The sequence below is a fragment of the Solenopsis invicta genome, chromosome 4 (genome assembly GCF_016802725.1).
Source record: "Solenopsis invicta isolate M01_SB chromosome 4, UNIL_Sinv_3.0, whole genome shotgun sequence".
NCBI classification, from domain to species: Eukaryota; Metazoa; Arthropoda; class Insecta; order Hymenoptera; family Formicidae; genus Solenopsis; species Solenopsis invicta.
The window spans coordinates 4,679,541-4,691,421 of NC_052667.1; the positions used below are offsets into that span (position 1 = coordinate 4,679,541).

An 11,881-nucleotide genomic window follows, 5' to 3' on the forward strand; every position below is an offset into this window, starting at 1 on the left:
AAAATATGCTATGATAGTTGCCGACATAGATTTCGATGATATTAATCTAGAAAGAACTTATTCGCCACTTATGAGTTATGCACAAAGCAAATTAGCGAACATTCTGTTCACTAAGGCACTCGCTCGACGATTAAAAGGTATGGTAAAAAAAAAAGATATATATTGTCATAAATTTGAGATAGACATTCATATTTAATACGTACGAATTAAAATTTAACAATCTCTGATCGATCTTTAATTTCTAATTTTTATTACGTAATGAAGAAAAAGTGAACGGAAGGTTAACTCGTACACCAAAATTTTAACTTTTAGAAGCAGACATTCACGGAATAAATGTATACTCTGTACATCCTGGTATTATACCGACCGAAATATCACGTTATGGTAGTAGTACAGTATTTCCAGGAGCAACTTTTTGTTTTTGGTTGTTTTCGTTATTATTTTGTAAAAATGTTGTGCAAGGAGCGCAAACAATAATATATTGTTCAGTGGACGAAGAAACAGCTAATGACACTGGACTTTATTATTCGTAAGGATAAATTTATATACTATGAAATTATTTTGTATTCAGAATATAATAATAGTAATAGAATATCAGTATGTCACATTACTTTTTTTTTTGTATTTAGAAACTGTAGTGTTGCTGCTACATATCGAAAAGCAAATGATCCTGAATATCCTGAAAATTTGTGGAATGTATCCTGTCGTCTTTTGCATTTAGAACCGGAAGAAAATTTTACCACATTTTTGGAAACTGTTTCACATCAAATCAGGGTTTGAAAAAACCCAGCCCAGTAGGGTTTTTTGGGGTTTTTTCGGGTTTTATTGGGTTTTTTCGGGTTTTATTGGGTTTTTTCGGGTTTTATTGGGTTTTTTCGGGTTTTATTGGGTTTTTTGGATTTTATGCGTTTTTAATTCCTATAATCCACTAATAATTCATAAAAGTTGCTATTCACTTGATATGATGATTCAATTCTAATATGAAATTTATTTAATTTAATCTATTTAATTTATTAATTTATCAATTTAAATAATTTATTTAGTTACTTATTCATTTAATTATTGAATTTATTTATTTTATTAAAAATGCTTTTATCGTGTGTATGAGGCTTTAAAAAATTCTTCCTTATAATAATTTTTTAAATAAATTTGCTATAAACAGAGTTTTTAATAATTAATATTTAAAAAAAGATAAAATTAACAAAAATTAATTAAATTAAACAATTTTTGTAATTCTCTTAAAAAAGAGATAAAAAAGATTTTAACATGTAAGAAGTCTAAAAATATTGGTTACTTACAGTATATTTGATATAAATTATTATAAATATATTTTAATATTATAAATAAAATAAATAATATGTAGTAAAATTACTAAAGAAAAGAAATAAAACACATAATAAAACTTAATTTAAATTGATATATTTGAATTTTATTCCCAATCAATTGAATTAATATTCACGTTATCACTTGAGCGCAAAAAACGATAAACTTTTACAAGTTTGGTAGCTTTTTCTACACCAAGTCGATTTCGTAGTTTTGACCACACAAGTCCAAACGTTGAAAAATATCGCTCAATAGATGCTGAAGACGCAGGACATGATAACAAATTTGCAAAAAAAACGCAGAATCCTTTTGGTAGCTTATTACATTTCTCGGTTTTTTTTCCATGATTCTCCACCATTTCGAAGATGAAAATTCGTTAATAATATTTTCTTGTAACAACATCTTCGGAAAAAATTCATTATCTTTAATTTTAAATGCCATTACGCCTGGGAGATATTCAGGATAATTGTTAGATATCCATTCCTCGGCGATATCTTCTTGTTCGGCACTTAGATATTGCCCGTTAAATTTCGGATCCATCATATGCGCTAGTAAATGAACCGGTGTGATCGCTTGATTGAATCGTTTTTGAAAAAAAATTTTATATGATTGTAAAACTTCTTCATCTAGTAAATTAGACCACACTTTGACTGCCTCCGATATGTATGTTGACTCACGTTGCAGAATGTTTAATGTTGATGCGACTGTCGATAGTTGTTTTTCTAAATATACCGATTCGCTATAAATTCCTATATTATTTAAAATATTTGCAATCGAATTGTCCAACTCATTTTCATGCTCCAAAGCAATTTCTCTATATTTGTGGTAATTTGTGACAAAGGTTCTGACGCATTCTGGATGCGAATTCCATCTGGTTTCGTTAGGGATTTGTGGCATAAGGCCATTTTTTTCCTTGAGCCATCCATGTGCTTGGTGTACATTACGAAAATACTTTTGAATTTTAATAATCCTCTGCAGTATGGTCTGAGGCGTTACATCTTTTTCTACCAAATTTAAGAGATGTGCCGAGCATCCATACGCAATCAACTTTGGTTGTTTTTCTTTTAAAATTTGCCACATTTTGGACATTTTATTTTCATTATCCGTAACTACGGCAAAAACCTTTGCGTCGTACTTTTCTTCACATTCTTTTATAGCAGCTTCCACAACCTCAGCACATCTTTTTGCGGTTTTCTTCTCTGATCCAGAATCGTAAGCATTAAAAAGAAAACTTTCATTACCCATGTGCAAACTTATTGCCTGGATGGGATCATTTCGAACATTCGACCAACCATCTATCGTAAGTATTACGCTTTTTGATTGCAACTTTTCTTTAAGATTGATTTCGGTTTTTTCATATGTGGCATCCAAAAGCTGTCCTCCAATCATTTTTGATGAAGGAGGTTTATATCCTGGTCGTAAATTTTGAATCATTGTTTCAAAACTTTTTAGTTGTGCAGCATTAAATGGAAGATTTGCTGCGTAAAAGAATTCTGCAATACTTTGATCGATTTGCATTTGTTGAAGGCTTGTAGTTTTAATAACAAAATCCGTAATTGCGTTCTGAATTTTTTTCTTTTTAATTTGAGGTGAATCATGCATATCTGTTTGCTTTTGGCTTTCCTCAAAATAAATGAATATAAAATATTTGTTATTATGTTTTTTGTTTATTACTGATATAAATGATAATTGCAACTATTTGATTTTACAATTTAATGGTACATGTTTTATAATTATAGATTAAGGTATTGTAAAGCACCAAACCTAAAGCTAAAATTTGTAAATAATAAAAATAATGCATTTAATTAACATAAAATGTTATTAAATAAACCCGGTGGGTTTTAATGGGTTGGACCCATCTTGGCAAACCCTGCATCAAATGCTATAGGTAAAAATCTTTCTGTACTCTTTAAGAATTTATTACGGAAATTTTTAACAAGGTATGTTACAAAATAATAAAATCATAAAATAATGTTTTTAAAATAAAATTATAAAATTATTTACAGTTTTTCGGAAGAGGGAAATTTTATTAAATGCTTTTTAAATGCTTCTGAAGCATTAATATTACGTATTCCAACTGTATTTCAAGTTGGACTAACATGCGGCACTTCGTTCGAATGAATTGGAGATTATAAAAATTTAAAAATTATTACTCAGCATTAACAACTTCTGTGACTGATACAGGCAACCTTGAGTTTAAGATATATTATATTTTTATCTTTTTTAAATAAAATATTAAATAAAATAACAAAAATGTATACCAATCTATTAGTCAATATAGAAAAAGGCACATTGATATAAAAAATGTCTTTTATATCAATAAATAAATAAAGACATTTTACTGTACATATTACGAATAATTTTCATTAAGCAATTGTGATTGTATTATTGAACTGCGTATTGAGACTCTGAGGCTGTCACGAGAGTTACGGAATGCAAATTCTAGCTCGGATGAAGAGAAATCGGATGTAGAGCCTTTTGAATTGACGACCGAGCGAATAACCGAATGCCTTAAATCCCTGCCTGTGAAACTGCGGTTGACAGCGCGCTTGGACTTGACTTAATCGAAGCTCGAGGGAGAGCAAAAGAGTTTACCTGCATTCGCTTTGAATCAGAATAAACTATCGCATTAATCTGTCTATTAGCATTCGCGAGTAATTGTCGCCATTATGATCGATCCAAGCTGGTGATTCGCCAAAGCGTCTTTTTTCAATATATAAATTTTCGAGAGGGCTATATTGCGCGGACAATAAATCTTCGATGCATGCGCTACGGCGATACGTATAACGACGGCTGCAGGAATTGCGCTACTCATCTTGCACGTCACGTTCAGAGCTGGTGCATCGTGATAGTCGCCGACCAAAAAAAATAGTAGGCGTGATAAGAAACTCCAATGTACTGGTTAATTATTTTTGTATTTTACATGTGCTAAATATCACGCAAAAGCGCACTATTAAATTTTGATTTTTATTTTTTAAAAATAAATTTAACAATAAATTGGATTGATATCTTTCTCTATACAAGTTGTCATTTGCTAACTCCGCGATGACAACTTGTATACTTGCCGATGAGTAACAAAAGAACCAATCAACATCAACGTTGTTTTGTCTTATTTCATTTTGCTTTCGCGACGAAGGATTAAATAGAGCCAAGAAAAATTTAAGACTTTTTTTAAAAAAAAGATTATCACAAAACTATTGTAGGATTCCAGAAAACGACAACAATAAACTTCAAGAGACGTGATCATGAGAGACGTGAAAGACGAGAACATTGATCATGTATCTTTTTTTAGAAAAAGGAGTGAAGAGGGGGACTGTAGCTTCTGTTTTATTATTATTTTATAAAAATATTGAAATTGAGATAAAAAATAGTTGAGAAAGAAGTTTTGCAGTAGTTAGAATTTTAATTCATAAGTTTTAATTTTTTTTTAATAGAGAGGTAATACATTAAGTCAATCGCAAGAAGAACTTGTCACATTGATCAAAATAAAATGTGCGAATATTTCGAGTAATTAAAATTTTTTTTAAAGCTACGTTGATGCGTTTCCTTCGAATCGACGAACTTCAGTGCTAGCTGGCCCGACACAATATTCCTTCCTTTGCAAAGTCGACCTTCAAGGACGTAATAAACTTGTTTTCTTCTGTCTGCGATCAGCGAGAATATGTTTTTAGACGTCATCGGTAAAAACAAGAAGGAATTTGTTTGCTACTATGATACGAGCAAGTACAATTTCTTCGATCAGGTCCCTTTTTCCGTTATTTCGTCATTCACATTAAATACAAATGTTATTTATATTTTTTGGCAGTGGGTCTTACCATAGTCGTGTCAGCAGTTGCCGTTATTTTCTCGATGAGAAATAATTGAAATTCTTAGGAGTTTCATTGATTCGCTCAATGAAACGATCAAGTCGATGCTCGTCGCTCGTGACATTCGTCATCGGGCACCTTCTCGTTTGCGACATATTCACAGTCTTTTGGTGTCCGCGGTATTTGACGCTTACGACAGGGGAGGACGACCGAATCTCGTTAAGGGCGAGTCTTGCAGTTATCCCTGGCTCCTCGAGACGTACTTGCACGCGTTGAACAATTTATTGCGCCTTTCTTGCGCGTTAAAGCGTACTATGAACCGCATACCTTATGCTCGATTCCCAGCTGGGTCGAATCATAAATCGTGTGGCTCTCTCCTTTGCTCTCTGGACTTTCGTCCTCTCATTCTCGGTGCCATGGTCATTCTTAGTTCTTACATGGTGAGTCGGGAGATCTTCTTCATGCACCTTCAAGTGCAGCAACGTTCAAGCTTGTCCAACCTCATCGAGGTACGTACGAGTTCTGGTATCTCAATTCGCCCATTATTTAAATCTTTGTTTCGCATACTTTGCACATACCTTTTACCACTCGCTTTCACAACAAAAGTTCTTTGCATGTTTACGAGCCGCTCCACTCGAAATGCGAGTGTAAGCTGCGCGCATATTATATGTTCGCGACATTTCACACAGTGTCTTCCGACAAAAACGGAGATTTGTGTCAAGAGCTTGTTCATATTAAACGAACTTCTTTTTGCGCGAAACTTGAAAATATTTTTTCCTGAATTTTTAAAGATTTAAAACTCTTTTTCATTATAGATAGCACATTATCAACTGAATTATATGTTGTATTATTTTGTGATGAAAAAATATTTCGAGCTTTTATAAAAAAAGTTTTTTAGTTGTTTGAAACAAATGTTTTTTTAAACATTGTAGAAATAAGTATTGTTCAACTCGAGACGTGACGAAATTGGCTATCGATTGAGAAATATATATCGGCCGTCCTTATCTCTATTTCAAGTCGGGTTCGATCCAATTTTTGATTTCTATTTTATTTCTACTTTATGCTTCGTTCGTATTTCGGAATATGATTTTGTTACACACGGTTGAATTCGATATGAAATATCTTCTCATTTGATCGAAATAAATTTTCTAGATTACAAACAAGAAGTGAGTGATGGGGATATATGTATATTGAAAATTATATTTTTAAAAAATATTCGAAAACATTGTAAAGAACTTCTAAAATTATATTCCATTTTTATAAAAAAAATTATTTTTTATAATTTCAATAATTTAAAAAAGAATTTTATTAAAGGAGCGTTTTATTTCTTAAAAATGCATATCAGTATATATTTGGAAATATGTATTTCTTCTTCTGATTTTAAACATTTCCGTCAAAATCGGAAACGGATACTTTTGTGTTCTTTTGCAAATTTTTGTGAACAATTAAATTTTATTAACAAGAACCTTTAATAACTAATATTATTAGAGAATTGTCATAGTATACGTATAGAGAAAAGAAAAAAAGTCAAACGAATAAATATTAGTAAAAATTAGTATATCATGTCAGATCATTATATGTATGCTGCACAGTCGCGGGCATGATCTATAAAACGAAAGTCTTATGCAGATAAGGTCGCAGATGTTTCAGAACATATAGAACCAAGTAAAAAGATGTGTGCGACGGATACACTGCATCTATTTTGAATTCTGGATTTTACAGTATCAAAGCTACGTGTAAAAATAAAAATTTGTGTTACCGCATTTTCTAAACTAAAAAATTTTACCTATCAAGCAAGAATGTTATGTAACACAAAGGTTTTATTTTTACACGCAGAATTGCGTGTAAGGCGACGCAAAAAACAATTGGTTTAAAATACGGATACCCTATACACTCATAGCGCGCTGATAAGCTTGTAAAAGCGCTCTAATATTTACTTAACTTTCTATGGTGAGATAATTTCTATAATCTGGCAACAGTAACTTGACAATTTAATAATTAATTAAATATATTAGTATTTAAATTTTTGTGCAGTTAGTGAAGAAAGAACAAACAGTGATAAATGATTCTTCGTAAATTTTCAATTTTTAGTTATTTAGCTATGAAACGTATATATACATCCTGAAAACATTTATTTACGAAAAGCGTATAGTACGTATAAATTCATGAACAGTCCTATTTTTTCATTGCATCAGGGTTTCGAAATATCCGATTGACACTCCTGATTATATCTCACAACAACTTTTATTAATCTGACACGCAGTTTATATAAGAGTGTGATAAGGTGGAGTGGGATTATTGAACAAACATTAAGCACGAAACCATCAAAGAGAAAACATTCAATGAAATCAATAGTAAGTGAATTCTAGCCAAAATAGTCAATTGCGTGTTGATAACGTTCCAGAAACATTCTTCTAAAATGTGGTTCAGTAAAATGTGTACGAGCAAAGCACGGCTTGACGGCCGAACTGTTGTAATAACAGGATCTAGTGGTGGTATCGGCAAGGAAACTGCCAGAGATTTATACGCGAGAGGTGATATTGCTGAAATAATCATTTGAATTATGCTAAATTCTGAAATTTAAACAGATACTATATGATACAAATAAAATCTGAATTTTTTATTAATGAAGAGACAGCTGCGTGTCATTATCACAAAATCATATTAGAATATTTCATAAGAGAAATATAATCAATTAATCGTCACAATTTAACGTTAATTTGAGTGCTGATATTTTCGCTCTATTACCGTTATAGAAATTTTTATTTGTTTTATATTGACGGGCTTATATATTTTATTAAGAAATATTATATTCATTTTTTTATTGGACTGTTAACTGCTTTAGTTATTTAGTTATATGGCTACATTTAATACTCTAGCAAATTTTTTACAATACTGTAAACAAAAAATATAAATAAATAATAGAAATAATGTCCGCATTTAGGAGCCAGAGTAATTTTAGCTTGTAGAAATATGGAAAAAACACGTGAAGCAATTGACGACATAAAAAATAATCCACCTTCATGGTAAGTTTACCTTCAAGATATAAATTCGTAAAATTAATTAAATTTTTCCATATTGAGGAAAATGATAATGTGACATAAATTTATGGCTATTTTTAGGATGACAAAAGATGAATATAAGAATAACGTAGGTGAATTGGTCATTTATTCTTTGGATTTACGCAGTTTAAGGAGCGTGAGAGATTGCGCTAAAAACTTAATAACTAATGAAGCGTCTATTCATATACTTATAAATAATGCTGGAGTATGTGGGTATCCATACGAAAAGACGGAAGATGGAAATCAAACGACACTGCAGGTCAACCATTTAGGTCATTTTCTTTTGACACTTCTGCTTTTGCCAAAAATGAAATTGTCTTCTCCCAATTGCAGAATAGTCAATGTCTCGTCATCTACATATATTGGTATGTAAAAGTAATATTATAATTTTAAAAATAAAATTTTTTATTTATCTTTTGTTTAAGGTGCAATTGTAATAAAATATTCTATTATAGTGGCCGACATTGATTTTGATGATATCAATCTAGAGAAAGCTTATTCGTCATTTTTTAGTTATGCACAAAGCAAATTGGCGAATATTCTGTTTACTAAGGCACTCGCTCGTCGATTGAAAGGTTTGACAAAAAAAAAGGAAACACATTGTTATATATCAAATTAAGAATTCGTGCCGATAGAGCCAACACAGGTTGATCGTATGTTGGTTAATATAATTAGCGTATAAACGTTACATAAATTTTAGACGTTTCGATCCTAGTTTTGGATCATCTTCAATGCGCGAATTCTTAATTTGATTTATTTCTCCAGAACCTTTCCTAATATATTGTTATATATTTACGATAGATTACATTTATATTTAATACATGGTAATTAACAACCTCTAATCGATCTTTAATTTGTAACGTAGTTTTTATTACGTAATGAAAAAAATGTGTACGGAAGATGAACTCTTACTCGAAAATTTCGATTTTTAGAAGCAGATATTCATGGGATAAATGTATATTCTCTGCATCCTGGTATTATAAACACTGAAATAACGCGTTATAGTTATATCAGTTATATAACACAAATTCCAGGTGTAAAATTTTGTTATTGGTTGTTTACGCTATTATTTTGTAAAAATGTTGAGCAAGGAGCTCAAACAACAATATATTGTTCAGTAGATGAAGAGGTAGCTAATGAGACTGGACTTTATTATTCGTAAGGATAAATTGTACTACGAAATTATTTTTATATTTGGAATATAATTGTGGAACATTACGCTATTTTTTTTTTTTTTAATTTAGAAATTGCAGTGTAGCCACTACATATCGAAAAACAAATGATTCTGAGTATGCCGAAAAATTGTGGAATGTATCTTGTCGTCTTTTGCATCTGGAACCGGAAGAAGATTTTAACGCGTTTTTGAAAATCGTTGCACGTCAAATGATGTAAGAATCTTTAGTCTTAAGAAAATTATTATGGACTTGTTTGATAAAAATATTTTAAATTTTTATCTTTTATAAACAAAGTAATCAAACATAAAAATATATACCATTAGATTTATAATAAAAACATTATTATTCTATTCACACAGGTACCTTGAAAATACAAATTTAAAAATGAATGTCTGTAGATACTAAATATCTAGACCGTATTTTATTTTATCTCGAAATGTATGCATTGTTATTCTTTCATTCTCGTCAATATATAGGCTGTTCCGTGGTTTTGTTCATTCGATCTTTGTCGCAAAAGCAAAATGGAATAAAGAAAGACCGATGTGAAATTCAATCAGACTTTCGTTAACAGATTAATACAAAAAATTCGTTAAAGCGTCATGAAAGCAGGACATTTTTTGCTTATATCAATAACTATATTTTACAATATCTCGAATAATTTTTATTAAAAAATTGGATTACATAGTTATTGAACTATTAAAATTTCGAGGTTATTGCGAGAGCTGGAGTGCAAATTCCAACTTTTGAATGAGAAGATACAGGATATCGAATCTTTTGAATTGTCGACCGAGCGAACAGACGTCGCGATGAAATAATACGTCATCAATACGAAAATATCGGTTATCGATGACGAAATATCGATGGTACTTTTCGCGTATCCCTATTTCAAGTAGGATCTCGCGAATTATCCTTTTGCACTCCGCATTCCGCCGGGAATGAAATATCACTCCCTCTGGGAGAATTTGATATACTGAGACACGAGCACAAACCCTATTACATCACGTTTACGGCGACCGCAACGCAGAAACTTGATAATTACATTATGTCACACAGTCCTCTCTTTTATGACAACTACATATATTATTAAGAGGCATGTGATTACAGTTTATTCTGCTGCTTTGCATATACAAAATATTCAATCTTATCAGTAGTGTATTTTTTTAGAACTCATATAAACATGCACGACTCAATGTATGATACGATACAAAATTACTTCTTAATTAATTCATAGTTTATATAAATGAATGTACATATGCGTGTGTATGTGTAAAATAATCACGATAAATTATTCCTACATGAATAAAATGATTAAACAAGCTAAAATAATCTATATTATAAGCGTGGTAAGACTAGATTGGAATTATATAAATATTGTTTGATTAATGATAGTTAATAATATTATTTCAATTTATCACTTTTAGAAATGTAATTTCGTAATTATAAACAATCAACTTATAAACGATTAATTGTCATTTTTTATTAATTTTGTGATAATTATTGATTTTGATTTTGCTCATTATTATAATTTCATATTTATTCTGTTATATTATGTGATAATTAGCTCGATTAATTTTATTTGCCGCGACTCGGGGTTAGAATTTGCATTGTTAAATAATTGGTCATTCATTGACAACTTGGTGATACGTAAACAACATTGGAGTCGTTGTTAACAGCAATTTGGTATTTGTTACAAGATCGGAATAAATAGCCGAACGAAACGAACAATCTCGATTATACGCAGGGTTTGTAATTACCGAAAGAGCCGCGGATTCGTCGCACGGACTATCGTGTAGCAGCACGTGTGTAATTATTGGGTTGCTGTCAGACATATCTAGTTGGGCCGCTTTATCTCGATTAAAACGAGATAGTTTGTGGCAGCGAAAACAATCTGTACCAAGCTATACATGGTGTGTCGATTTACTGAAATTGATTTTTGACCGCAAGGATAATCTCGTTTTTTTGTTTTTTTTTTTATTTTTTTATTTGACTAATATAAATTTCTAAAATGGATAAGTGTCAGCGATACAATACAATTTTTTTTTAACTCGCTTACACGACGATGTAAAGTATGTTTATTAAATAATAAAATTCTGTCAATTATTTTAAGATTGTATAAATATTACTATTATAATAATGTGATAAGTATTGACAATAAGCACTTATAAAAACTGCATGCTTTAATATAGTATTATATTATATTTTTTTACAAATATTTTGTTAGTATTTTTATTATATTTACAAAAAAAAAACGTTTTTTAAAACTGAGAAAGAGAGAAAGTAGTATATAAAAGTATATAAATAGTAGATCGGATTATTAACAATTTCCTTAAAGACTGGAAATTAACTAATTTGTAATCTCTGTCAATGTCGATAATATATCGATGAGTAACTCATCGATTGACAAATTAGCTACTTATTTTGTTGATTACAATTTATAATTTATTGAAGACTATAATATTTATATAATTTATTTTCACATTTTTGTCTTCATCGCGAACACCATCAAACTTGCAAC

At 30.5% G+C, this 11,881-nt stretch overlaps 2 protein-coding genes across 9 annotated transcripts in view; one reads left to right on the forward strand and one right to left on the reverse strand.

Moving 5' to 3' along the window:
• The window catches only part of LOC105195613, a 270,526-nt gene that overhangs the window by 241,626 nt on the left and 17,019 nt on the right, over window positions 1-11,881 (reverse strand).
• The window catches only part of LOC105195607 (retinol dehydrogenase 12), a 117,635-nt gene that overhangs the window by 1,423 nt on the left and 104,331 nt on the right, over window positions 1-11,881 (forward strand). For 2 of the 8 annotated variants that reach the window (XR_005574516.1, XR_005574515.1), the window contains exons 2-6: window positions 8,074-8,155; window positions 8,252-8,556; window positions 8,647-8,766; window positions 9,124-9,349; window positions 9,436-9,579. Coding sequence is in view for 6 of the 8 variants with exons in the window: in XM_039448081.1 (XP_039304015.1) it covers window positions 7,549-7,663; window positions 8,074-8,155; window positions 8,252-8,556; window positions 8,647-8,766; window positions 9,124-9,349; window positions 9,436-9,579; window positions 9,726-9,771 (1,038 nt within the window). In the remaining 2 variants the exon portion in view is untranslated. Of the gene's footprint in view, window positions 1-17; window positions 138-312; window positions 530-629; window positions 1,087-1,500; window positions 3,212-3,329; window positions 7,664-8,073; window positions 8,156-8,251; window positions 8,557-8,646; window positions 8,767-9,123; window positions 9,350-9,435; window positions 9,580-9,725; window positions 11,616-11,881 lie in introns of those variants that run through there. The other 6 variants (XM_039448081.1, XM_039448083.1, XM_039448080.1 and 3 more) reach the window with 6 other exon arrangements.